Source organism: Lonchura striata, chromosome Z, assembly GCF_046129695.1.
Source record: "Lonchura striata isolate bLonStr1 chromosome Z, bLonStr1.mat, whole genome shotgun sequence".
Lineage (NCBI taxonomy): Eukaryota > Metazoa > Chordata > Aves > Passeriformes > Estrildidae > Lonchura > Lonchura striata.
The window spans coordinates 81,247,664-81,272,612 of NC_134642.1; the positions used below are offsets into that span (position 1 = coordinate 81,247,664).

Here is a 24,949-nt window from a genome sequence, read left to right on the forward strand (position 1 = left end):
CTGAGGGCTGAACAGTGGAAGGACATTTCTCTGTGTCACAGCTCCTTGAAAAACCCCAACCCAGTCAGTGGTGATGGCTGTGTGCACACAGTGTGTCTCCTGGTGGCTGCTTCTCAGCCTTTCTTCTTGTGTTTTTTACCCTGAAGTCAGAAGCATTTCCCCTTCTTGATTAAGAAGAAGAAGAAAATTTGGATGAGCAAACAGGCAGGATGACTCTGCAACCTCCCTGTTCTACTAGGCCATGGTGTTCCTTTGTTCATTCTCACCGTGGGCAGGAGCAAGGAAAACACACTGAGCAGTAAATCTGTTTAGGTGGTGTCTGTGAAAGGCAGCTGTCAGGCAGGTCTTCAGAGACAAATGCAGCAGTCTGAGTCACAAGTGAATATGTAAAGCATCTCCAGACCTTGCTGTGAGGATGGAGTGTGCTCCTGGAAACAAAGACTCACAATTAGTCTTGGATGATTATATTGCAGCATTTCTACTGGGGGGGAGAGGGGGAGAAGGATTAAATTTGGTTATGTCTTTTTTCTTCTAGGAAGTCCAGTTTTAGAATCCTTGAAATGTTCTAAAACCCTTTATATTTGCCCGCTTTGCAGATGTCCCTCTGTATAATGGAGGGAAAAAAAAAACCAAAATCCAAATTCTTCCTCTTTCCCTGGTTTTGATGTGAATGTGTTCAGGAGGGCCCATATCACACTGTATGTTTTTTCTCCTGAGATGAAGATCTCTGTGTCCCCAGTCCTTTCCATTCTAGAGTTCAAATGTTTCAACCCTTCATCATGGGCAGGTGCTTGGGGTGCAGACCTGATTCTGTTGAAACCAGCAGATGCTGAGCACATCTTGCCTTGCCAGTACCTGAATTTCAGCCACCTCCCATTCCTTCTGGGAGAGCTGGACCCAGCCCCAGTCCATACCCTTATGTGGTGCTGAGTTTTGTAATGTGTTAAAGGAGCTGTGGCATTTATCTGTCCTTTCAGGTTGGTTTTCTTTCATCCTGCCTGAATTGTTGCAGGAGAGTCTGCTGCTCTCCACTATGAGAACTGGAATCATTTAGCCTGGAGAAAAGCAGGCTTGGGGTGAGAGTACCTTATTTTTCTTTCAATTACATGAAAGGCAGTCGGTCTTAGCAAGGTGGGGATTGATCTCCTCTTCCAGGTGACAGGACAAGAGGAAACAGCCTTAAGTTGTGCCAGGGTAGATTTAGATTGGATACCAGGAGAAATTTCTCCTCTGAGAGCTTTGTCAAGCACTGGAACAGGCTGCCAATGGAAACAGTGGAATCACTATCCCTGGAGGGATAAAAAAGACATGTAGATTAGACACTTAGGGACATGTTTTATGGTGGACTTGGCAGTTAATGGCTGGACTTGATGATCCTAAAGGTCCTAGAGCAAGAGTTGGGTCTGGTTTGCTCCCAGCTGAGCATAGGCGAAATTGTGCTTCAGGTCCTTTCATGTGCAAGACCCTTCTACCCAGCTCCTGTCATGGCAGGTCAGGATGGGCCCCACTGAACTGGCCACAGGGAACCTGTGAGGAGCCACACAAGCTGGCCCTTTTCAAAGGTGATGGCTGTTCCTGATAATGCCAACTGGCTCAGCTTTCATTTCATCTTCCTAGTGACTAATGCAGACAGATCAATTAGGAGCTGCACACAAGGAGCTGCAGCTCCTCAACCCTCCCCCAGATAATAATAAAAATATGCCCCTGCTTTTCTCCTTCCTTGAAGTCCCCAGGAGAGTATTAGCTAGTCCTGCAGGTGCAGCCGCCCTGCAGGGTGGTGAGAGCAATGAATAGTAAGGTTTTTAGCTCAAGCACACTAAGGCTGTTCAGCAGCCATTGGATAATCCTCTGTTAATCAGATTATGTAAATTACTACTTCAGCATCCCCAACCCATCTCTCATCCCACTGCTCTTCAAGCTGGAAATAAAAGGCACTCTAAAAAGGAACATTTAAACTGCAAAAAGGCAGCACTGCTGGAAGGGGTGGGCAGAGGGTGATGGGATGAGGAGCAGAAGCAGGGCTTTGTTTCCATGCAGGCAGGCAGGCATTCTGTCCTGGCCAAGCAGTGAGAGACACCAGCACACCAAAAGTCAGGAGTGGGTGCCCTGTGCATGACCAGTGCCTCGGTGCTGGGTCGGGGAGGGCAGTGCTGGTGCCTTCCTGGAGACCAGCACTTTGCCCCACCTCTGGTGTGCTGGAAGAGCATCCTCAACCTCCTTGGAGCACAGAGATCAGAAGTATTCAGACAATGCTCTCAGGCACATGGTGACACTCCTGGGGACAGTGCTGTGCAGGCCCAGGTGTTGGGCTGATGATCCTTGAGAGTCCTGTCCAACTCAGTCCATTCTGTGATTCCTGCCTGTCACTTTGCATTTGTGATGTGAGTTCATGCACTCACAGTGGAAAGCCCAGCACTTCAAACAAGGTTTGGTTGAGAGATGCTGTCCCCAGTCTGGACTCAGCCCCTGACCAAACTGAAGGAAGGGATAGTTTACCAAAAATAATCTGTGCCTGCAAAGCCTGGACTTGTATTGGCCCAAACCTGCTCCTCTGCTTTAGTGCAGACAAGGTAATCACCTCCTCTGGCTCTGTACAGACTGAAACATGGGCCAGGAGCCCCAGCAGTCACACCAGCACCTTGCTCAAGTTTGATCATTGCTCAGAATGTGGTTTATGGCTCTCACTTGGTCTCTGAGGCTCTCACATTTTTCATCCAGGGAGAACTGATGGTATTTTTTTTACCAAATGGACTAGAAAGCTGGAGGAGGCAAGAGAGGTCAGTTGTCACTAAAATAGAGGAGCTGAGAGCTTGTTAATTCTCTGTGTGCTCATTGAAAATGACCCAGAAAACCCAGCTAAGCTACAATTGTGGGTAAGGTGGTCCTGGATTAAAGCAATTCATTTGTGACAAGGGTGAGGCTGCCTCTGTTGTGGCAGATACAGCCACGGCTTTGCACAGGGCTTTTGGTACTTGCAGGTGGCCAAGAGAATTTTCTCCCCAGCCCTTCTCTGTTGTTAAACACACATCCTTATATTTACATCTTTTTCACTCAGAGTAAGAAAAGATGTCTCAAAGGCTGTTTAAAATTTGTACAAACAGGGTTCATACCCTGCAGGTTTGATGGGTCCAGCAGGTCACAGGGCACATCAGGGTTCCATGGGCTCAGGTGACAGTCACACCTGAGGGGTGGGGGCACACTGATGTGTACACAGTGGACTTCTCTGGTGTCAATGGAGCTGCTTCCCTGCGCTGTGCTATGAGAGGCTGGGACATGAGCTCTGCAGGAATAAAATCCACGGCCAGGTGGGGAAAATGAACACCCTGGGGAAAACTATTAGGAGCTTCTCCCTGACTTGAAAAGTTATTTTGAAAATGTGATCAGGTATGCATTTTGCACAGTTCTCACCCATGCAATGGGAATTTTGTCTAAAAACTGTCTTCCTTTCTCTGTCTGCCATTGGCTTCTGCAGAGGCAGTGGGAAGTAAAGGGGTGTTTAGCATGGTCATGTGATAGAATACAGGTGAATTAAAAGAGTAATGGGGTGATTCCTGTTCTGTAGTAACTGTTGACAGTTCATCCCTTTGCACCACCTGAGCATCTGAAATACAGAAATACTTAAAAAAGTATTGATCAAAATTGATAAAAAGATTATCAGAAAGTGCTTAAAAACAATGGAAATAAAGCCATTTGAAAGGAAATTTGAAGCTATATAATCTCTCTACTATCAAGGCAGTAATACTGACATACATTCATAATTCAAAATAACAGGATGGAGAAACTTTAAAAGTGAAGGAAGAAAGCTATGTTTAAGAATTAGGATAGTGAATACATCTAGGTATAGTTTTTTTCTACAAGAAATGAACTGTAAAGTCATAATGAACTCCTGAAAGGCTGGTTTGATTGGAATGTCCCTTGGCACACACGTGCACTGCTGGTCCTGTAAGAGGAGCAGGCCCAGGCACCAAACCTGGGACCTCTCCTTCGAGGATTTCACCCTTGGCCATTTCCATGCAGCAACTTGCACTAGGAGATGTTGGAGAAATTCAGAGCAAATTCCCTCCTTTCTTACAAGAGTTCACCTCAGAGAGCAAGCTACATGGTTCCAAAGACTTGTACATGTAGGAAGAGGACTTGCCAGACTGTGGAAAATCCTGGAGATCCCCAGCACATAAAATCCAAATGGCTGGAGGTTGAGGGTTTTGCCTGCAGTCATACTGGAAATTAAAGCTTTTGGTCTTCTGACAACTTTTTGTCATTAATTGTAAGTTTGTTGTAGAAGTGCACCTATGGCAAAGACCCTTTGGGGCTTTCAGTCTGTTCAGAAAGGTTTTCTTAAATTCAACTCCACATTTCTTTGAATCCCTGTTTTGAGTGATGCTGATGTGGTTGCCTTATTGATGCATGCAACCTGGCTGTGCTTCACATTGTGTGCTCCTGAAAGTAGCAGCTGCTTATCCTTTCAGATGCCTTACTTGTTTTCCTCTATTTTAGGTGATTTCCAATAACTTTGAATGTCGAGGTGCATCTGTGTCAAGTGGAAAATGAGCTGTTTGTCTTTCTCCTTGCTCCCAGTGAAAAGGTTTAGAGGCACATTAGGTTTTCAGTCTCTTTATTCTGTGGCTAAACATTTTCTTCAATGCTATCAGCAAGTTTCAGCATTAAAAAGGAGGAGATTTTTGGCTTCTGGAATTAAGCCAGAAAGTGTGGCCAGAATTTAAAGCACCCCCTGATGTGTTTTGTTAACACTAATAAGAGATTCAAAATGCTACGATAAAGCTTTAGATGATACAAGTTTAATATTTCAGCAGTCTTCATGCAGCTGCTATTCTGAGCCTCAAGCAGCCTCCTCCAGCTCAATATACTCAAAATCTATTAATCTAAATTATGATTTTAAAGGGCAGGAGCCCAGATGTGCATAATTGTTTCTTATTGTTCCAATGTGTGCAGCAGGGCTCTGAAGTCACAGTGATAACACAGCTGTGGGTTTGCAGCCTCTCACTGTCCTTTTCCTGCCTGTCACTCTGTGTGTGCTGCTTTCATCAGGCTCACCTGGGTCAATTCACAAAACAGAAAAAATTACTCAAATCCAGGCCCATCCTTTGAAATCTCTGCTTGTATTTAGGCAGGATTCTCTTCCATATCCCAGTCACTTGCAAGTCAGAGTTTTGCTAGAGAAATACAGAGTTTGAGGTCTGGCCCAGTGGGAGCCATAAACACTTGTTTGCCCAGCCTCTCTTGGAGAGGCTTCTCTTGGATCTGGAAGTTGTGCAGCAGGATAAAACCTTTTACTCCTGCTGGCATATCACACAGTTCCCTACACCAGAAACAGCTTTTCTTCCTTTTAGGAAGAGGAACAATGAGGGTTACGCCCCTAGTTTGTTTCAGGGGCTGGAATTTTAATCCTGGCAAGCCAGAGTTCAAAAAGTTTTGAGATGTTCACACTTTGCAGCCACCCACATGTTCTTGACCTCTTCAAAGTGGCCAACTCTCAAGTGTCCCCCTTCACAGAGTCACACGTGGAAATGCAGTTCATAAGACAAGTGTTCAGTCTGCTGCTGCATCCAGGTCAAACAGTTCCTGTGGTGCAGAGGTGAGTGGCTGAAGTGACCTGCTAATAACGCACCTTACAAAATCTGTTTGGTATCCCCTTCAATTTTCATGAACTTGTAATGGGTGGCTGCTGAAAACCAGACTTGTTGCAGATAGAGAATTGCCCCAGACTCCAGGGAAGTTGTTAGGATGTGTCCCAGCAGAGATTTTTGTGAGGAGGAGCAAATCCAGGGTGTGATGTTGCTTCCACAGTGCTTGTTCCTGGCTGAGTTATACTATCCTGGTCTGTGGAAAAGACCACATGGTCTGGATTGTAATGTGTTCCCCCTGCTGCCAGGTCACTGACAAGTATAGAGAGGAAGATGAATAAGACTGGTGTGGTTCATGGGTGCCAAGTAATCACAGCTCAATAGGAAACTTAATAAAGACACAGTGAAGCAGTCCCTGATGTATGACCCCTTCAGAGCATTTTGACAGCATGAAAAAGACCCTTGATGCTGGTGTAAATATCAGCAACCCTGTGCCATCTCATCAGCACTGCCCAGTGCTGGCTCAGCACCTGGGACCTCCTGCCCAGTGCCTGGCAGTGAGTTCTGGTGTAACCCAGCAGTGCAGGACAAAGTTCTGTCATGTCTGCACCCTCTCCTGTGTGAATACATGAGTGGAGATGAAAAGCAGTCCATCCTACCCATGTCCCTGCAAGGAAAGAAGCTTTCCTGGTTGTGTATTTTGTAGTGCTTTGTCTGGACAGGTTTAGAAAGCTCCAGGCAGTGAAGTATCGAAGCAGTTAGGGATCAGGGGCTTCAGTTCCCTTCCCTTTCTGGACCCACAAGCCCTTTCCCTGCTGCTGCCCACTGGCTGGAGCATCTCAGGGCAGGTTTTGGGAACATAATAGGTTGGAGGAAGTAACAGAGAGGAGGGGCACTCTCCAACTCTCCAGTGTAAATTACATGGAAATTAGGCTTCTGTGAGGCCAAGGGCCCCTCCGGAATAGGGCCTTTAGTTAACATAACACTTGTGCTAAATGAAGCGGTTGACACAGCTTTCAGGCTGTAGTGCCACTGTTAATTTACCGTGTGAAAGGGCTGAACCTTCCTTCGAGTTCTGCAGGGAACAGCTCTGCCCTGGCAGGGACCCGAGGCTCATTCTCTACAGAGAGCGACTGCATCATTCCACTGCTGGCTTATTAATATTTATGGGCTGTCCTGTTAGCTGAAACATTCTCAGTGCTGATAAAAACCCAGCAGGTGAGCACTGCTGAGCCATCTTTCTGTTTGGGGTGAGCTGGTCTGGGTAATAGCTGAGCTTTCCTGGGACCTGGCAGAGGGAAGTGGTGGAGTGTTTATCCTGGGTGCAGAAGTTTTCCTGCCCCATGAAAGTGGGGTGATGAGCTGGGACTTCTTCTTCCCCCCCATTTGTTCTCCCCAGGATATTTCCTGCTGCTCCAGGGAATAAGCAGGCACCTTGCTCTTGTTCTCCCCATTTGCTCATCCAAATGTTCATCCAAAGCAAACTCCTAGCACTTAATTGAAAAGTGGATGGAGGAGCAGAAAGGACTGGACAGGTCCCAAAGGGTCTGTATGACTGTAGTAAGGCTAGACGGTCTGTGCCAGGGTCAACTTTATGACTATTTTCATAGAAACAAAGACTGGTTTGGGTTGGAAGGAAAATTTAAAGGCCACCTAGTCCAACCACCCTGAGCTGAGCAATATCTTCAATTAGATTAGGTTGCTCAGTGCCCCATCCAAAGTGGCCTTGAGTGTTTCCAGGAGTGGGGCACCCCCCACCTCTCTGGGCAACCTGTTCCAGTGTTTGACCTATAAATGAGTGGTTACCCAGGGCAAGGGTGAGGATGGATGGACCAGACCCTGTCATGGACACAGACACATGATTAGAATGGGGTTATTCTGCAGGTTTTGGGTTTTGCACTCAGATGTCACCTTGTTGCCTGTTGTCCTGGCTCAGAGAGGAAGCTCTGGGGACACCCCAGGAGAAAGGAGTCTGTGTTTCACTGACCCTACATCATAGCCACAAGGGTATGGAGCTGACTCATCTTTGCTGTGAAAGCATGAGTTAAACCTTCAGTGCACTGCCTGGGCCCTGGAATGAAGGGCAGGCTGGAAAAGGTGTGAATTCACACAGCTCCTGCTCTCACACAGAGTGAGGCAGAGTGGCACCAGGGCTTGGGGCAGCACTGGGACAGCAGCAGCTGTCACGGTCCTCTGGCTGCAGGAGGTGCCAGCTGTGACTCCAAGTGAGAGGGATCTTCCACTAAAAAAGGAAGGGCAGGATCCAGTTGCCTGCATATGTTCACCCCCCAGATACACCTCACATTCTGTCAGAGCAGAGCAGGACCTTCCTCCTGCTTGGGAGTGCAATAAATACCCCCAGTCTGTTCCTCAGTTCCGAGCGATGCTAAGGGGGGCTTTTGAAAGAGCCATCTCCATTTCTGGAAACACTGACAATGCCAGAGCTGGATAAATAAGTAAAATTAAACAAACCAAACCAAACCAAACCAAGACAAAATAAAAACAAAACAAAACAAACAACCCAAAACCCAAACAAACAACAAAAACCAACCAACCAACCAAGCAAACAAAAACCACAAAAAAACACAAAAAACCCCAAAAACCCTACTTCCCAAACAGCAGCGGAAAAAGAGGGGAGAATTAGACTATTGCTAATGCTGGTTCCATCCTTTCCTGCAAAATTCTAGCCAGAGTCACTGAGATAAGTGACTAAAGCTGGTAAGGATGGCTCCAGCTACCACCCCAGCCCCAGAAAAAGGCAGGGGGCATGTGGTGAGCAGAGAAAAGGCAAGACAGAGAGAGGATCTCCTGGGAGATGCAAAACATGCTCCCTGGATTGCCAGGACTAGTGGTGACACGCGCCAGACAAAGGAACTGCTTCTCTATAAATGAGGCAGCCGGACCAGCTCTAGGCTGATTCCAGCAGGAGCAAGCTCCGTGGCCAGGCGCTGGAAAAGCATTCGGGAGAGAATCACAGGAAGCGCCTGATTTTGCTGCCTGTTCGCCCCCTGACCAGGTTCCCAGAGGCACAAGTACCAGAAAAGTAAGTGACAGTGGCCTCCTCTCTTTACAGCTGTACTCCCCTCTTTTGGGCTTATCTTGCAACTTCCTTAGGAAAGCCAAAATTTCCCCTCAAAGCTGGGTATATTCTAAAAGGAAGGGATTTCAGCAGTGGCCTTTCACCAGTTCTCTGGATTTTCATTTCTTATTGTGGCACCTCTGGTTCTTATCATAAAAAAATTAAGAATAAGGCATCTCATCTGACAAACAGCCACTTAGAGGGAGCTGCACTTCATCAAGTGAAGAGGCAGTTTGTACCTGAGCTTTCCAAATTTCTAGTCCCCACAGAGACTCAGTGAATCAGACCTTACCAGAAGAAAATATTGATTGCTTTCACTGCTTTTGAGAGAAATGTTGGTGGTGAGATGTGGAGGAAACAAAAGTGATTTTATAATCACTTTTCTTAACTATTCCTATATTTTCTTACTGCTGCAAATCAGAGTTATTGCACTGGTGCAAAATAATTAGACAGAGAGTCACAGATCCCTGAGTTTAGAAATAAAACTTAAGTGAATTCTACAATGCTGTTTGAAATTTAAAACAAATTCCTTGCAAAAGCACAATTAATCATGTCCTAATTATTCACTAGACTGTGTGAAAATTCACTGACAGTGTCAACAGGTAAAAGTGTAAGGAATAAATTTTAAATTCCAATCCTCACATATTTAAAAATATCCCCATAGTTTACTGGTCGTCTGTGTTACAGCTGATGCAGATGTAAAATATATAGTAATTTGAATTTTCTGCAGTTCAACAGTGCACTTAGGAGGAAAAGATTAGCATTTTTTTTTAATTTCACTTATCTTGTTAAATATTAGTAACTCTCAGATTTGTGAAAAAAACTTTTGAAACTGCCAATATAAAACATCTTTCTATTTCCAGGGGTAGCCTTCTGCATAAAACTATTTTTTGAGAAAGTTAATTAACAGCAAAACATGCATGTTTTTTGAAGTAGCTGTCTCTATCCTTCTTGATTTCCTTGTAACACTACAGGACAATATTTCATTTTCAGAATCTTTTTCCACCACACATTTCTAATTATTTCACACAGATAAAAAAAAAAAAAAAAAAAAAAAAAAGGGAAAAAACAAGCCAAACAAACAACCAACCACAAACCTAACAAATCAGAAAAAAAACCCTTAAAATAAATGCAGTTTGTTTTTACTGCCTGTTTACCTAAATCTTTACGGTAGTTGTGATATGAGCAGGTGATCCAAGAAATGAAGTTCTCACGGAGGCAGCATGCCAGGCAGGAAATTTGTGGACTAAACAGAGGTGGCTGAGGCAGGGATGATCTTTGAGCTGCTGTTTCTCTCAGGAGCAGCCCCACAGAAGTTAAGACATCCGGGGCAAATGGGGTTGTGTTCCTTGTCTTGCAGTGGTTTGTGTCTCACTTTTGGCAGCTGCATTTTGCCATGGTGGCCACGTTCCTCTGTGCTCAGGGTGACCTCTGGTATTAGGCACAGCTGGCACTGGTGTGAGCTGAGGTGGTCAGCAGCCTGGTGGGAGCTTTGGCAGGAAGACACGGCTCGGCACTGGATGCTGTCAGACCTCCAGTCTTGCTTTGGCTGCAGTCACAGACAGATTTGCCACCAGCCTCAGAGCAGACCCAGAGAGAATGCAAAAGCAAATATTGGCTGGGGGGACCATGTCCAAATCTAATATCTATGTTCCCCCTGATGTAAATGTCCTTTGCATTGGCTGGATTTTCCCTTTTCTACTCCCAACAACTTCTCTAACAGTGTGAGCTGCTGCAGACTGCTCTCTGCAGAGCTGTAAGACATGTAGCATCTGGTCCCACTCTTCACTTACATCCTTCTTCCAGGATGTGGACTTCCCTACATACACAGGCAGGGCAAATTTTTTCTGCTATTCACAGCTGCCCTCCTGCCTCCTTGTGCCAGAGAGAGGGTGGCAGAAATAAATCCTGCAATGAGATGGGAGAAATACAAGGTTGCACACTGGGTCTGGGGCAGGGGAAAGAAAAAGAGACCTGAAGAACAGAACCAAACTGTTTTTCTTCTCTGTGTTTACCTTAAAGCACGGGGAGGGTGTCTCTATGTGGTATTTGGGCTGTTAATTTGGCAGAGACTGTTCTTAAATGAAACCTACTGGAACTGTCATTCAGGCCAGTGAAGCATTTTCCAAGAGAGACTCTCATATTCTCTGGAACAGAAAATAACACAAGTGCAACTTCAGCAAATAAAGGCTAAACCTTCTGGCAGAGTGTTCCTTTCTCAGCTTAGCAAGCTGTTATGCCCCTGCCAATGCACTGGAACTCCATTTAGCAAAAGCTGTTGCAGCCCATGAGTGGGTTTATTTTTTTTGTGGTGTAATTCATCTTTCTGCAAAGAGCCATAAAAAGTATTGAGCAGAAGAGAGCTAGATGAAAAAAATCCAACAAAAAAAACCACCAAACCCCCAAAAAAGATCATTCCCATGTGCAGAGTAAACCTTTTCTTGAGCTACATCTCTATCACTATTGTCAAGGTCTTGACCATATACTTTAGTGCTCTCCCAGACGCCATCTGGGTGGCAGCCCATTCATTGCTTTGCAGATCTTCCTTTCCCAAGGCAGGCCTAGAGGGCATGATGATACATTTTGCATGCTGTGAAGTCTTATTTTCTCAGAAAGCAGAGAGCTCTTGGCTGCTGAAGACCTGAACCCTTCAGGAGGGCAACTGGATTTCAAAGCTCAGCAACCCAGGAGCAGTACTGTCAGGTGAAAGACCTGCTCCTTGGGACAGGCATCGTGTGTAGTGCAGTAACCCCAAACATGAAGAATGACTTAGTCCTGAGACCTTCACACAGCTGCCTTTGAAGACTCCAGTGATTTCCTTTCTCTAAAGGTTCAGTGAGAGCACAAGTGTGACTGTGAGAGCTTCTGTAAATGCTGCCCTTAGACAGGAGGGCTCCCAGAAGCAGAGATTCTACTATGTGCATTTTGTCCTAGATTTAAAGGCTCTAAAAAAGGTAAATCACTGTGTCAGCATGGACTGGTTTTTATAGTGCTTTTGCTGCTCTGCTGTACTTGTACGTGGTGTGATTGTCACATAACACTCCCAACACAGGCATGAGGCAGAGAAAGGAGCCCTTGTTTACTCCTGAAGTAGTTCCTCTTCCCTTTTTATTTCATTTTGAAATAAAATTAAGTTCACTGATAGTGTAAGGAATCACCCTGGGGATGCAGGGAAAGGCTCTTCTCATTCATTATACCAGCACTGCAAGGCTGGACCACCCTGTGCTTGTGTCTCCTCTTACACACGAATTCTTACACTTGACAATTTTTTTCTCCACAAACCTTGCAGAGGTTAATAAGCAGTTAATAAGGGTCAAGGAGGTGCATAGAAATAAAAAAAAAAAAAAGAAAAGAAAAAGGAAAAAGGAAAAAGGAAAAAGAAAAAGAAAAATAAAAAGAAAAAGAAAAAGAAAAAGAAAAAGAAAAAGAAAAAGAAAAAGAAAAAGAAAAAGAAAAAGAAAAAGAAAAAGAAAAAGAAAAAGAAAAAGAAAAAGAAAAAGAAAAAGAAAAAGAAAATAAAAGAAAAAGAAAAAGAAAAAAAAGGAATTTGTCTGAGGCAAGGGAACCACAGAAACATAGACAGAAATTCAACTCCCTGGTTGCCAGTCCAGCATTCACTCTCAGCACTGAGATCTCTCTGTGTCCCTGTCCACCCATACACCTGTGGGATTTCAGGTGAGAGGAAATTTGGGAAGGGTCATCACTGAGATGCAGGGAGGCAGCAATGGGGCGAATGAGCAGAGGAAAGATGGGGGAAGAGCCTGTACCTAGTGGTGAGCTGCTCCTCTTGCTATCCCTCAAGCTGGGGTGCATTGTACCCTCTGCCCTTTCTACCCCCCCCAACCCAAAGAAAGTCCCTGAAGTCCAAGCAGACATGGTGCAAACTGTGCATGGTTAAACTGCAAGGAGTGAGTTTATTCCTCCTAGGGAAGGGGGAAAAGAAAAAGTCCCATGTCAGCAATAGGTAGTGTTTTGTCTTGTAATACCATACTCAGTCTTGCCCTCTGCATGAAGCTGAGTGTCACACTCTGAAGCTTGTGTGAAACTGAAGAAGGAAACTGTGAGTTTTCCCTTTCTTCTTTTTCCCAAATCACAGGGATGCAAAGTGAAGCACAGCAGCAAGGAGTGATAGCTGGAGAACCTTTGCTCCTCATGGCAGATCGGGCTCACAAGCACCTACCTGATAGAGGAAACAGGCAACCTCTGCTCTTCTGTTGCCATTCACTTAAAGGTTGGGGGGACTTAACCAAATCCAGTGCAATGTGTTAAATAACCAGTTTTAGCAGGCACTGGTTTTCCCCTGTGGAGTGATGGTGTGGCACCGCAGGTTTACTAGAAGCACTCCAGTTCTTGGTGGCAGCAGGCATCTGCTGTCTGATTAAGATTTGCAGGAGAAGGTCTCCAGTGGCCAGTTTCAACATGGATTTAACTTCACCGAGGTCAGAGGTATAACTTGAGGGAGGAACTTTCTTGCCCAAGATCTTTAGTTAATAGCATCCCGCTAATTATGACTGAGTGCCGGGCTGCTGGAGAGTCCCCTGCCAGCCCTCAGACATTAACCGCTGGCTCGGGGGCCATTTACTGGGGAATGTTTGGCAGAGATGTGCTTTGTGCCTGAGCTGCTCTGCTGCTCTGCTGCTGCCTGAATTGCCTGAAAGGCTTTAGCACGGAGAGGCTGTGAGAATTGCTGGTGGGAGAGATCTTCATCTCTTCTGCCGTTCAGTCTTTTGTCTGGTGAAACTGGCGGCTGCATTAAAAACAGGAGGTATTCTGCCCACCACACATTTTTATATTTTTCAAATGGGTAGGCAGGGGGTGCAAAGAGCTTCAGTTGTCTCTTTGGTGGGTGGTGGTAGCTTGTTTTTCTTTTCTTTTTTTTTTTTTTTTTTTTCTCTTTCTTGCTGTTGGAGCAGATTTGCTGGGGCTATTTCTTTGCATAATTCTCTTTACATGTTGCAGAGGTACACCTTAGCTCATGAAACTGCATTTACCTCCTACTTCTGGACATGCCTTCTTGACCTGAGTTAAATCTTTTCCTCAGTGCAAAATTCTGTCCTTCAAAATTTATCTTGTGAAAATGGTGTAAACTTCCAGATTTATGTAGCTGAGAGCAGAATTAATCCTCTTGAATTTAAGTTGCTGTCTTCCTGGATTTTTATTTGTCAGCTAAATGTGGGGCTGTTAATCGGTGGTTAGGAAAGGTGAGCAAAAGTACAGAGTCTGAACCTGCAGGTTAATGTAATAAATATATACATTATTTGTACAGACAGGTGAATTCTGCACAGATTTAAAACAGACCAGTGGGATACAAGCGGTGCACAACCTGTAGATGACACGTATTTTATACAGTGCATCAGAGAAAGCTAAAGAATACATTGCTTGGTTGTGCAAAATTAACAAAGACCTGAAGTTGCAAATAATAGCACTGAAAGACAAGTTTGGTGAGAAAAGTTGGAGAGAAGGAAGGAAAAGAAGGGGGGAAATGAGACAAAATAAATGGAAATCAGATCCCTTGCCAGCAAACTGGCTGCATTGTAACTGAAAGGTGCTGTGGTTACAGAGAACTTGAGGGATGTGTAGGTGACTAGAGCAAAAAGCTGTACTGAAACATTATAATCACTGCAGGACTGGACTAGGATAATTTTTCTACTATGTTTCTATTGGAAACTCCAAGCACAACAACAGGGAACCCACACAGGTAAAGACAGAAAGGAGAGGAATTTAAGGTGGAGAGACTATAAAGTGGCCTACACCTGAAACAAAGTTCCCCAAAGAGCTATCCCTGCAAGAGGAGGCACTGGGAAAGGAAAGGAAAGAAAATGTCAGAAACACAAACACTCATTTCTGAAGTGTAAAGCAGGAGCTGTTCTCACAAAGGCATCTGTTTGCTGACAAGGCTTTTGACCACAAATGTAGCATTGTCCTTTCTAAAGGCATGAGTGGAGAGACAAAGAAAGCACGGCGTGAAGAGTAGGCTGGGTTTATTTTTCCACCAATAACACCACTAACAGGACAAGAGGGCATGTTCACAGCACCAGGGCTGGATGTTAACCTGCTTTGTGGAGTGCTGTGCTGCGGGCTGTCTGCAGCAGGAGGAAGAGAAGAAGTGGAGTCCCTCTTGGTATTTGTACCTGAGATGTAAACAGGCACCCAGCAAACACTGACCCACATGGCAGAATTACAGGGCACAGCCCCAAAGGCCTGGCAAATTACAGTCCAGTCAACCCATTAGAAGAAACAAGGAAACCCAAATAACTTTCCCTATGTTACCAAAAATAACTACCTTTGTACAGATATGTATGTCTTCAGAAGAAAAAAAAAAAATATATCAAACAACTATATAAACAGAAAAATAGAGGACAGAGAAAGAAGCAGGTGGCATTCTGCATTTCACATGGATTTGAGCAGCTGCTTGGAAGAATAAATATGTAAAGGCAAAAGTTTTGCCTTGGGCACTGAAAACATTGCAGTACAGAGAAGCACTGAAAGACAGTGTTTAAATCTGTACCACTGATGTGGCAGTGCTCTTGCCAGAAAGGTACATGAAACATATCTGAGGTAGGTGCAAACACCAAGCAGGTTTGTTCCCACAACACAAACCAATAACGATACACAGAGTAGGAGAAAAATTAAAAAAAAAAAAAAAAAAAAAAAAAAGGAAAAAAAAAAGAAGAGAGATATAATCCCCATTTGGATTAAGTCTACAAAAGACAAGAAAAACTCTCAGCAACCTGAAATGTAAGGGTTTGTTTTTTAAAGGAGCCTTTCATGAAACAAGACCATTTTGATGAGACAATTTTCTCATCCCCTAAAGGTATGACAGTAATTTCAGACCTCTACCAAAATAGAAATGTGTTAACAGTGTAATGGCCAAGCGGAGCCTGTGAGGTACTGTCAGCATGAGCAGCTACTTACAGTGTACAGCCTGTAGTGGCTGCATCCCTGACCAGAGGTCTCTGAACACAGCTGTGACCCTATTCATAGTGCTGCAGCTGTGCTCCCCTGTCAGCTGGTAATGTGTGCTGGACTGGAACTTGAAGGAGCCGGGCAGGGATTTCCCTGCCTTAGCTCCCTGACAGGGCATCTCAATTAAACTGTAAGTCACATTTGTGTTTCTTTATTCCCTTGGTCTTTTACCATGTGTTTTGGTGAACCCCGAGTGTCTTACATGGTGTAAGGCTGCTTCTGGAAACAGGGTCACAGCCGGGCAGTCATCCCCAAATTTCCTCTTCCTGGGGATGAAGGATGCTATTCCCTCTGCTCCCCACTCCCCTTTAGAGGACTACAGAAAGAAGGGTTTGCCTGTGGGTATAAAAAGGTGAGGCTTTCACATGCATAAGGAGGGTAAGGAAACATTTATCCTTTAGTCTCTTGGCTGTGGAAAGCTTTTCCGTGCTCCAGCTGTCTGCATGCCATTGGCATAAAGAGCTGCTTCAGAAATGGAGGAGTCTCTCTCCTCCAGGGTTGTGGGAGAGAAAGGAAGGCGCTTTCCCATGGTGATCGGAGAAAGGTTAGGGCAATACAAAGAACTTTTGGCAGTCTTTCTGGTAAATGGCATTTAAAATCACTGTGCACCCCATGCCTCAGTACTCTTTTTTGCCAGGTCTGCTGTGGGCATGGGGCTCCCTTTGCTTGGCTCTGTGAGGATGGACAGGGAATAACTGGGGAGAGGTTTTGTCTGGGATGCCAACATGCTTTGTGGGAATCACAGTTTCCCTCATGCAGTTACAACAGTTGTGGCTTAAGTCTTGGCATTTCTCAGAGGCTAAAGGAGAAGCCTTTACACTGAAAGTGAAAAGTGTCTGATAACCAGCAGTGAGCAGCCACTGTGGGCTGGGCAGACAACCAGAGTGGTGCAGCTCTGGAGAAATAACCACAGTCATAAATGTCTGCTGTGTGGGCTGAGTGCTCACTGAAGGCCCATGGTGAAGTCCACCTGGCTTAGTTCCAGCCAGGAATCACCCAGCTTGGGCCAGCTGGGTGCAGACTACAAGGAGGTATGAAATAAGGCTGGGAAAGCGGGCATGTGTTCTGCTTTCCCCCATAAAAAGTGCCTGTGTGGCTCTCACACAGCCTGGTGGGATGACAAATGCATTATCTGTTTGGAATTCTGTTGCAGGGGAACTCTGAGGAGCCTGGAGAAGATGGGCTTGCAGCAGCACTAAATTCTTGTATAAGGAAATTAAACTCCTTTACCTCCTTTGTGAAGTTCTTACTGAACTCTACTTAGAGATCCAGTGACTTTAGGGTGAATCTGTGAAGGACATGGAGGACAAGAACACCAGCCAGAGAGGGTAAAAATTAGAAGCCTAGCATCACCTCTCAGTTCTTGCCACTGGCCCAGAGGTTTACGGCAGCCCTAAAAAAGCAGCCTGTGTGAAAACCAGGGGTATCCAGCATTCACTTACCATCTCCTTTGCTTTGCAGCACCTTAAGAATGACAAGAAAGATCTTCACCAATACCAGGGAGAGGTGGAGGCAGCAAAATGTCAACAGTGCCTTTGCCAAACTGAGGAAGCTCATTCCCACCCACCCACCAGACAAAAAACTGAGCAAGAACGAGACGCTCCGCTTGGCCATGAGATACATCAACTTCCTCGTCAAGGTCCTGGGAGAGCCAGGCCTGCAGCAGACAGCAGTGGCAGCTCGGGGCAGCATCCTGGGATTCTTCCAGCAAGCCCCACACTTGCAGAGCATGGAAGAGCTGGCACTGATCGAAAACTGTGGTGTCTCCTGTCCTGGCATGAGCGGCAATATAGTGGAGTGTTGGTCAGAGGCATCATCCCCCTAGCAGACAGTGAGATGTGCAGTCTCGGTGTTATTGTGATAGTCCCTCTCTCCTGGCAGAATTGTGGGTTGCTCTTTTGCATATTGTGATTATCTATTTATATTTATTGCTATTTAATTTGCATTTTTATTTACTAGGATAGGAAATCCTTGGTCGTGCAAAAACCTGGAAGTCCAGATGGAAAACTTGTGGTCTCTGGGAGCTTGGAAAGACTTGCTGCTGTCATGACAGAGTCCAAGCCAGAAGAGTCTTCTGTCCAGATCTCCTCCATAAATGAGGGCATAGAAATTCCTTCAGTGTTTCTGAAGAAGTTATTCTCCCATTCTATTTCAAGGAAACACTACTGAGATAAAAAATTATGACAGCACCACAAAATTTGTCCACAACAGACATCTGGCCTCAGTAGTGAAAGATTTTGAGAGATGAGGTATTTGGCACAGTCCTCCATGAGCTGTTCTAGGGGCTAATTGCACTCAGTCTTGAACTTGTGAATCTTATTTCTAGCTCGATTCTTTTTTTTTTTTTTTTTAATTTAAGTCCTAGCCCTTGAACCTGGCTACATATTTCTTCATCAGACAGGAGGGATCCCTTATGTCAGAGCAAAGCACATTAAACAAAATTAAATGTTGGGTTAAAACAAAAAGCAACAATTTAAAATGACAAAATGCATAGTCATAGATGAGTTTCAGTGTGTTCATTAGGCAAAGTAAATCTCCTCCATAGCAGTGACAGCGTGAACCTGAAGGAAAATGGTCAGCTATACCCCAGCTGCCTTAAAAGCCCATCAAAGAGATTGGTTGGTGACTCAATGCCTTGTTCTTCTGGAGGAGGTGTAGTAATGGAGGAGGTCCTCTTTGGGAAGGAAGTCCTGGGACAAAGGCCTCAGTGAAGCACTGTGAAAACCTTTGTGGACAAAGCTATGTCTACATAGCATGCACAGGCCATATGACTGCCCTTAAACTGCCTGCTTTCACCTGCCCTAGCTGAGGTTTTCCTACCTGGATACTGTCCCAAATGGGCCAATGGAGCAAGTACAAAGAAATTGTTGTAAATATCTTCCATTTGTGAATCACTTCCCTGTATGAAACATCACGCTGTAGGTGTTTACATGATAAGCTGCATGAAAGTGGTCACTGTGGACTATTGTTGCCCACAAAAACATCCAATCTAATTTCCTGACTTGAGTTATAACCTGTGCCAGCCAAGGCCTGGCCTGCTCATATGACTTATGAGAAACCCAAAACAGCAGAAAAAATGATGTCAGGTTTAAGTAGAATAGATTTCTGGTGAGATCCTGCTCCCACTGACACAAGTGCCTCTTGATTTTCATGTGGACCAAGGTACATGTCAAAGCTTAGAAAAGACAATTGCTCATGACTGGTGGAGAAATGTAGCTCCTGTAGTCCAAGGCATGTCCCTGGGCTGTTTCTGTTTGTTCATGAGACAAGGAGGTGCTTTCAGAAAGCAGAACTAGGGTTTGTGCATGCAGCATGCACGGCCTTTCTGCATGAGGGGATTTGGCACCTGAAGCTGAGCTGCCTTTTAAAGCCTCACCAAGCACCAGGTGCACCAAAGAAGCCAGGGCTGGCTCCTGCTATGGGGATGTTGAGCTGTCCTCAGCATTGACAAAAGCCAAGGTCTGACAATATCTCAGCTCACCCCATCCAGCACTGGTGCTGGAAGGTACAGGCATGCCAGTGAACAGATTTTGACCAAAAGGAAGAAAGAAAATAAAAAAGTGGAAAGAATTCATGTTGATTTAGTTTCCTTTCTGAACACTGCTAATAGTTTGCTTATCCCTGGGTTTGTGATCTGTCAGGACGGCCCTGGGGAGCAGCTGAGTGGAAAGACACCAAGAGTCCTTTGTTTCTCCTCACCTCTGCCCACATTAATGTGACTAAATGGAGCCACAGCCTCTTCTGTATGGCACCTTGAAGGTAATGAGCCACATTCTCCTCCCATCTATCTGCTGGCTTGCTGGCGTTCCAGCAGGACAAATTAGTCCAAGCAAATCGGAGCGCTTCCTGCAGAGATGTGGTGGTGCTGCTGGGTCTATCAGTCACTTGTTATCCTCGGAAACGCATATCACCAAGGTGAGGAAAAACATCTTGTGAGCAGCTGTCATACTGGGGAAAGAAAAGCTGGCAATTTTGTAGCATAATATGCTTGTATCTTCTATGCTAAAAACTTTCCCATCTTGTTATTGCTTCAGTTCATATCACCATTTTCTTTGATCTCCTTTCAGTTTAGGGGCTCCCTACTGTCACATTCAGCAAGTATTTCCCTAGATCTCTCTACCAAAGATTTCTTTTTTTTGGTCAAGTTTCTTCTTTGTGTTTTGGGGATTTCTTATCTATGTCATCATGAACAAATACAGTGCAACTGATAACACTTTGTGCTATATGTTATTTAACACCTAATATATTCCAAATAAATTATTTAAGAAACTAATCTTTGTTGCTCTAAACTTCTCTAAAATTTCATTTTACATTTGCAAACTACTTGGTAGAGGATCTCAAAGACCTTATGATGTGATTTCCAGCGGAGGATTTTTCTGCTGTCTCTTATGCAAGAGTCTTGGTTGTAGAAAAAACATTTTCAGATGATGAATAATGAAGGAATTCTTTGTTTACTACAATTTCTTACACTTTTAGTTCATATTGTATTTCCATCTGTGCTAAGAAGATTTTGACCAGCTCTTGAAAAAGACAAATAACTAGAATTTCCTTGCACAATGTTGCTATTTATCTCTTCTAAAGACTCACAATTCAAAATATTTTAATCAACTTCATTTTAAAAACATATGACACTCTAAAGAATTATTTTGGAGTCTATTGTTATCTGGAGATATTCAGATAGGCATAACAAAAAGATTCAAACAGGAATCCAGGTTTGGATATAAAAAATAATTCAAAGTTGAGGGGAGCTTAGGATGTAAAGCTACTCTTTCTAGCTAACATCTGGTGGGAACAATCCAATCTCCAACTGAATCTGAGGCTGAGAGAGGGTGACAGATGCAGGAGCTGTGGGGAAGAGATGGGAAATCACTGGATCACAGGGACAGTTTCAGTTTGATGATTAACTGGATGTCTCACATCCAGTGAGAGTGTTCTATGAACACCAAGAAAGGAATTTCTGCACAAAATGTATGCCAGGAAAGCATTGTCTCAAGGAATTATATACAAAAGTCAAGAAATCAGCAACTGTGAAGTTCAAAATGCATTTATATGTGGTCTCCAGTATGTATTTATACTAAACAAGGCAATGTCACCTTAGAGAGAGTGCTCTGCTTCCAGCAGGTGATGTCAAATCAGTTTGTCTGCTGAGGATCATGTGGCAATCCCTCCTCTGGAAGTGGCATGGTACAGCCATGCCAACACAGTGCTGTGACATAATGAGACCTGTACCATGGAGACGTACCAAGTTATTTAGAATTGGCTAAAAATGTCTCAAGATATGTTGTTGCAGTGGCAAAACCTTAGTACAAATGACAAAAATATCCCTAGTCCCAAGGGCCCTACTGTCCCTGGTTGTAACTAGCAGTGCTGAATAGAGTTGTATGAACAGCATTTTTTTTACTTTTATAATTTCTTTTTTTTTGTGAAGCTATGTCTGTCAATACTGCAAGGAAGACCAGCTAAGGTGATATTTTCTAGAAGCATCCTTAGTATCTCCTGGTACAAAAAAGGAGTGCTGGAAAGTTAAAAGATTCATGGTTTGCTCCAACCCATGGTAGTCCTAACCTGCACAGAGGGTGTGAAGTGTGCTCCTGTGAATTTGTGATGCAGAAATCTCAGTGAGACACTCCTTTATTTGGAATTTCTAACAGGATCAGTGGAACAATACAGCTCCACATTTCAGCTCAAATGAGGATTACTTACTCCAGAGGCAGGAAACAAATTCTACCACTGTTCACCTGTCACAGAGCCTAAGGGAACTGACATCTATCACGTCCACTTTCTCAATATCCCTGTTGTGGCTGTGTGGAATTGTGGAATGTAATTGCAATTGGATATTTGGGCTGGGTAAGGAAAGGAATGAGTTGCAAATGTATTTGAAAGGATGCTGTAGTCTTGTGCACAAATCCCAGTGATGGCCAGCCTGTGGTAAGAGGAAGACCAGGTCTGCAGTCTGGGGTTTGGCTTGATATTCTGTGGATTCAAATCCTGGTGGATGTGAGCATGCTGTGTCTGGCACTAGACAATGCACATTGAGATTCCATGTGTGTTTCTGGAGTATTGCCCACGCTGAGGAAGACACTGTGGTAGGCTTGTACTTGGCAGCCTTATTTGCTGTACCTTGTCTGAATCAGGGGGAATGAAGGTACAATGGGCATCACAGAGGGGGACTCACAGGATTCCTGGGACAGCCTGCATTGAATGGCAAAACAGAGCTGTTTCAGGACACTAAGATCCATCCTAGCACCTGGTTCTAAACAAAAAGTAAAGGTGCAGCATCAACGTGTTTCACAGGTATATGATTCATGAACCATTTCTAACCAGCTCCCACAAATTTCTTTGCTGCTAGGGAATGATATGCAGTGAGCATGGCTAAAGTAGTGTGAGCAAGGCAGATCTGACTTTTGTTCTTTGAAGGCTGGGTGATGAAAGGAGGTGGAAAGAATGGACGACTTAACTACTGACCTGTGGGGCAGGGGTCACTTGGGAGCCAGTCTTAAATCTAAAGGTCATTGGCACAGTGACAGAGTCCAAACCCACCACTTTTCAAGGGTGTAATTGTATTTTTAATACAGCAGGTGCTGAGAGAATCAGATGGGAAAAGGTGGGTGGAAGAAGCAGCTCAGAAAAGTACTTGGGTTACAGAAATTAGAGAGATTGCCCCGTGCCCAGTCAATACCTATATGTGGTTGAATTTATTCACTTTTGTTACCCCTGCAATCCATGAATAGTATTTTCTTTTCACACTGAGTTGGTCCAATTCTTCTCTGTAAGGAACAGAGCCTCATCCCAATGTATTCTCATTCCACTCCCTTTCCATCTGTGCACACAAATGCATATCCCATCCCTCTACAGTTTGTTTCACTGCCTTGGATTGCAATCCCAGCAGAGCACAAGAGAAGACCGTGTGATAAACTTCTTTTGGAGAAGAGACACCTCAGCACCAAGAGTCAGAAAGAGAGGCCAAGAGCAGCCAGCCTTTCCTGGGTACATCTGTCCTGCTGAGTGTCAATGTCACAGAACAGCACAGATGAGGTTCAGGATGAAGGGCAGGAAGAAGTCAGTGAGACTCCTGTGGATCTCAGCATGGACTACACTGGGACTCAAATTAAGTCACTGACTTTTATGCTGGCCAGCCATGCAGAGAGCTGGCCAGCTCAGTAGCACAGGGCCCAGAGGTTTCCCATGCATACACCTTTCTGTAGATGGCTGGAGGCACAGTACCTTAGAGCTTGGGAAGTTCCCTCACTTTTTCTGAAATTCCCTACTCTGCACCTTGAAAGACAGGCTCTCAGGTAGCCTAAAACCTTAATGAAAAGCTGAAGGATGACAGCCTGCAGTCAGCAAGTCTCCAGGGAGGTGTTCTGCCTCCAACCCTGTCTGTAGACATTGATTAGCATTGATTTTCTCTTGGTGACTGTATTTGGCAAACCCTGACAGACAGCAGTGCTCAGCCCTGGAGCTGAGAAACGCCAAGAGCAGACAATATTAACTCTGCCTTCAGATCACAGCAGGATTGCCATGCTCTGATACATTGATTTACAGCTAACCAGAACACAACCTATGTATTCCCTCAGTTCAAGACTTCACAGCACTAAATTCCAGCTTTAAAAAACTTTACACTTACTGGAAAGACCTAAACTCTCACGAGGAAATTGCAATGCCTAAAAGCACCTTGAGTGGAGCTATCAGACCTAGTTAACCACAGGAACTCTGACCAGCTGACCATGACCTGAAATATTTTACTGCCTGTACTGATATTTCAGAAGGAAGAATCTGGTCCTCATGAGAGTCTTTGCAGTGGTTTCTGTGGGATTGAATGGAAAAAAGCCAGCTGCCAGTTGAAAGTTCCCTACAGAGAGAGTGAGCTTGGCAGATTGGACTTGCCAAGAGCACTTGGTGCTGGCACAGCCTGCATGGGTGGGAAATATTCCCACCACTTGAAAGGGAACTGAAATAACTCAACACTGAAGGAAGCTGCCTGCTCTGGCTCTTCCTCCAGAGCTATGCTGCAAACATCTTTCCCAAATTTTCAAGCACAGAAGAGCAGCCAGCTGCTATCTGGTGAACATGCCCAGCCACTGTGCTTGGCACAGGACAGCCCAATCTCAAAGGCCACATTTCTGCACAGACATGTGGAATGCAAACAGGTGTTCCCCAGCTCTTAGGTTTAGAACTGAGAAAGTCATGGCAGGTAAGTTCAGCAGCACAAGTTTACCTGTCAAGTTTGAATGGAATAGCTGGGCAGATACAGAAAACACAAAACAGACACATCTGTCTTTATATCTTTCTGTCTATCTATTATCTATTGATCTGTTACCCTTATCACCTCCTTGAAATTAATTTAAATTCACTTAAGGTTACATGCAAACAAAAATACACAAATTTTGCCTTTATAACCAAAATAATTCTACTTTCAGACTAAAGACTAATGTAAGTGAAAAAAAATGAAAACAAGACAGAATGCCAATGAAAGTATGGAGGATGAATTAACCATGCCTGACACAACCTGGATGGACACTACACTTGTTGTAGGGACATAGACCTCTGATTCTGACATGGACACACTGTCATCTGCAGAAAATAATGTCACCTTGTTTCTCTTACATCTAACAAGTAATTAAAACTGCTAGTTTGGTAATTCTGAAGTAGTGGCTTCTATTAATCTCAAATATTCCCCAGAAGTACAGGCTCCTCAACTAAAACAGACATACACTGATTATGTGTTTCTGGTTAGCAAGTATGTTCTCTAAGTCCTTCAATAGTACAGCTGTAAGTTGCTAAAGTAAATTTTTTTAACTCAGAGAACTAAAAATACTACTGAAATAATAGTAGAAAAAAGAGTTTCTCTGCTATTTAGCATAAATTCATCAGTTAAATATTTCCAGCAGCCCTCTGTGTGGTGCTGTTAAGATAAATCAAACCAAAGACAGTTTTCTTGAAAACTGGAGGTTCAAGTTAGGCAGGAGTTTTTCATAAATACTGCCTCAAAGCTTGACTTACCCTGACATTTATGTTTCCTTTTATCCTGTCTCTCTGAAGTAAGGCAAAACTCTAGGGCTGGGGCTGTCAATAAGACTCTTGATCTCAAGGGCTCAATTTGAAACATTTTAGGGTTGCTGTGACTGCTTTTTGGGGTATTTTTCTTGTAATCTATGTCCATGAATGCTTTTAAGATACATCAGAAAGATGAGGTTGACTGGCCAGACAATTCAGCTGGAAGAGCTGGTAGTGTAGAAGCAGCCTTAATATATTTTTAAAAATAGGCACTTTAAAAAAGTCATTTAATCTCATGCCCCTGAATACACCAGCATATAGAGCC

The 24,949-nt window shown here is 44.2% G+C and overlaps 1 protein-coding gene across 1 annotated transcript; it reads left to right on the top strand.

The window, feature by feature from the left end:
• The first annotated feature begins 8,513 nt into the window (after nt 1-8,513).
• On the top strand, nt 8,514-17,803 carry TAL2 (TAL bHLH transcription factor 2). Its single transcript, XM_021534009.2, has 2 exons — nt 8,514-8,625; nt 17,089-17,803. Exon 2 carries the CDS (start codon nt 17,099-17,101, stop codon nt 17,450-17,452), a length of 354 nt encoding a protein of 117 aa, XP_021389684.1. The 5' UTR covers nt 8,514-8,625; nt 17,089-17,098; the 3' UTR covers nt 17,453-17,803.
• The last annotated feature ends 7,146 nt before the right edge of the window (nt 17,804-24,949 follow it).

Coding starts and splice junctions, on each gene's coding strand:
- TAL2 (XM_021534009.2), top strand. CDS start 17,099: ATGACAAGAAAGATCTTCACCAATACCAGGGAGAGGTGGAGGCAGCAA.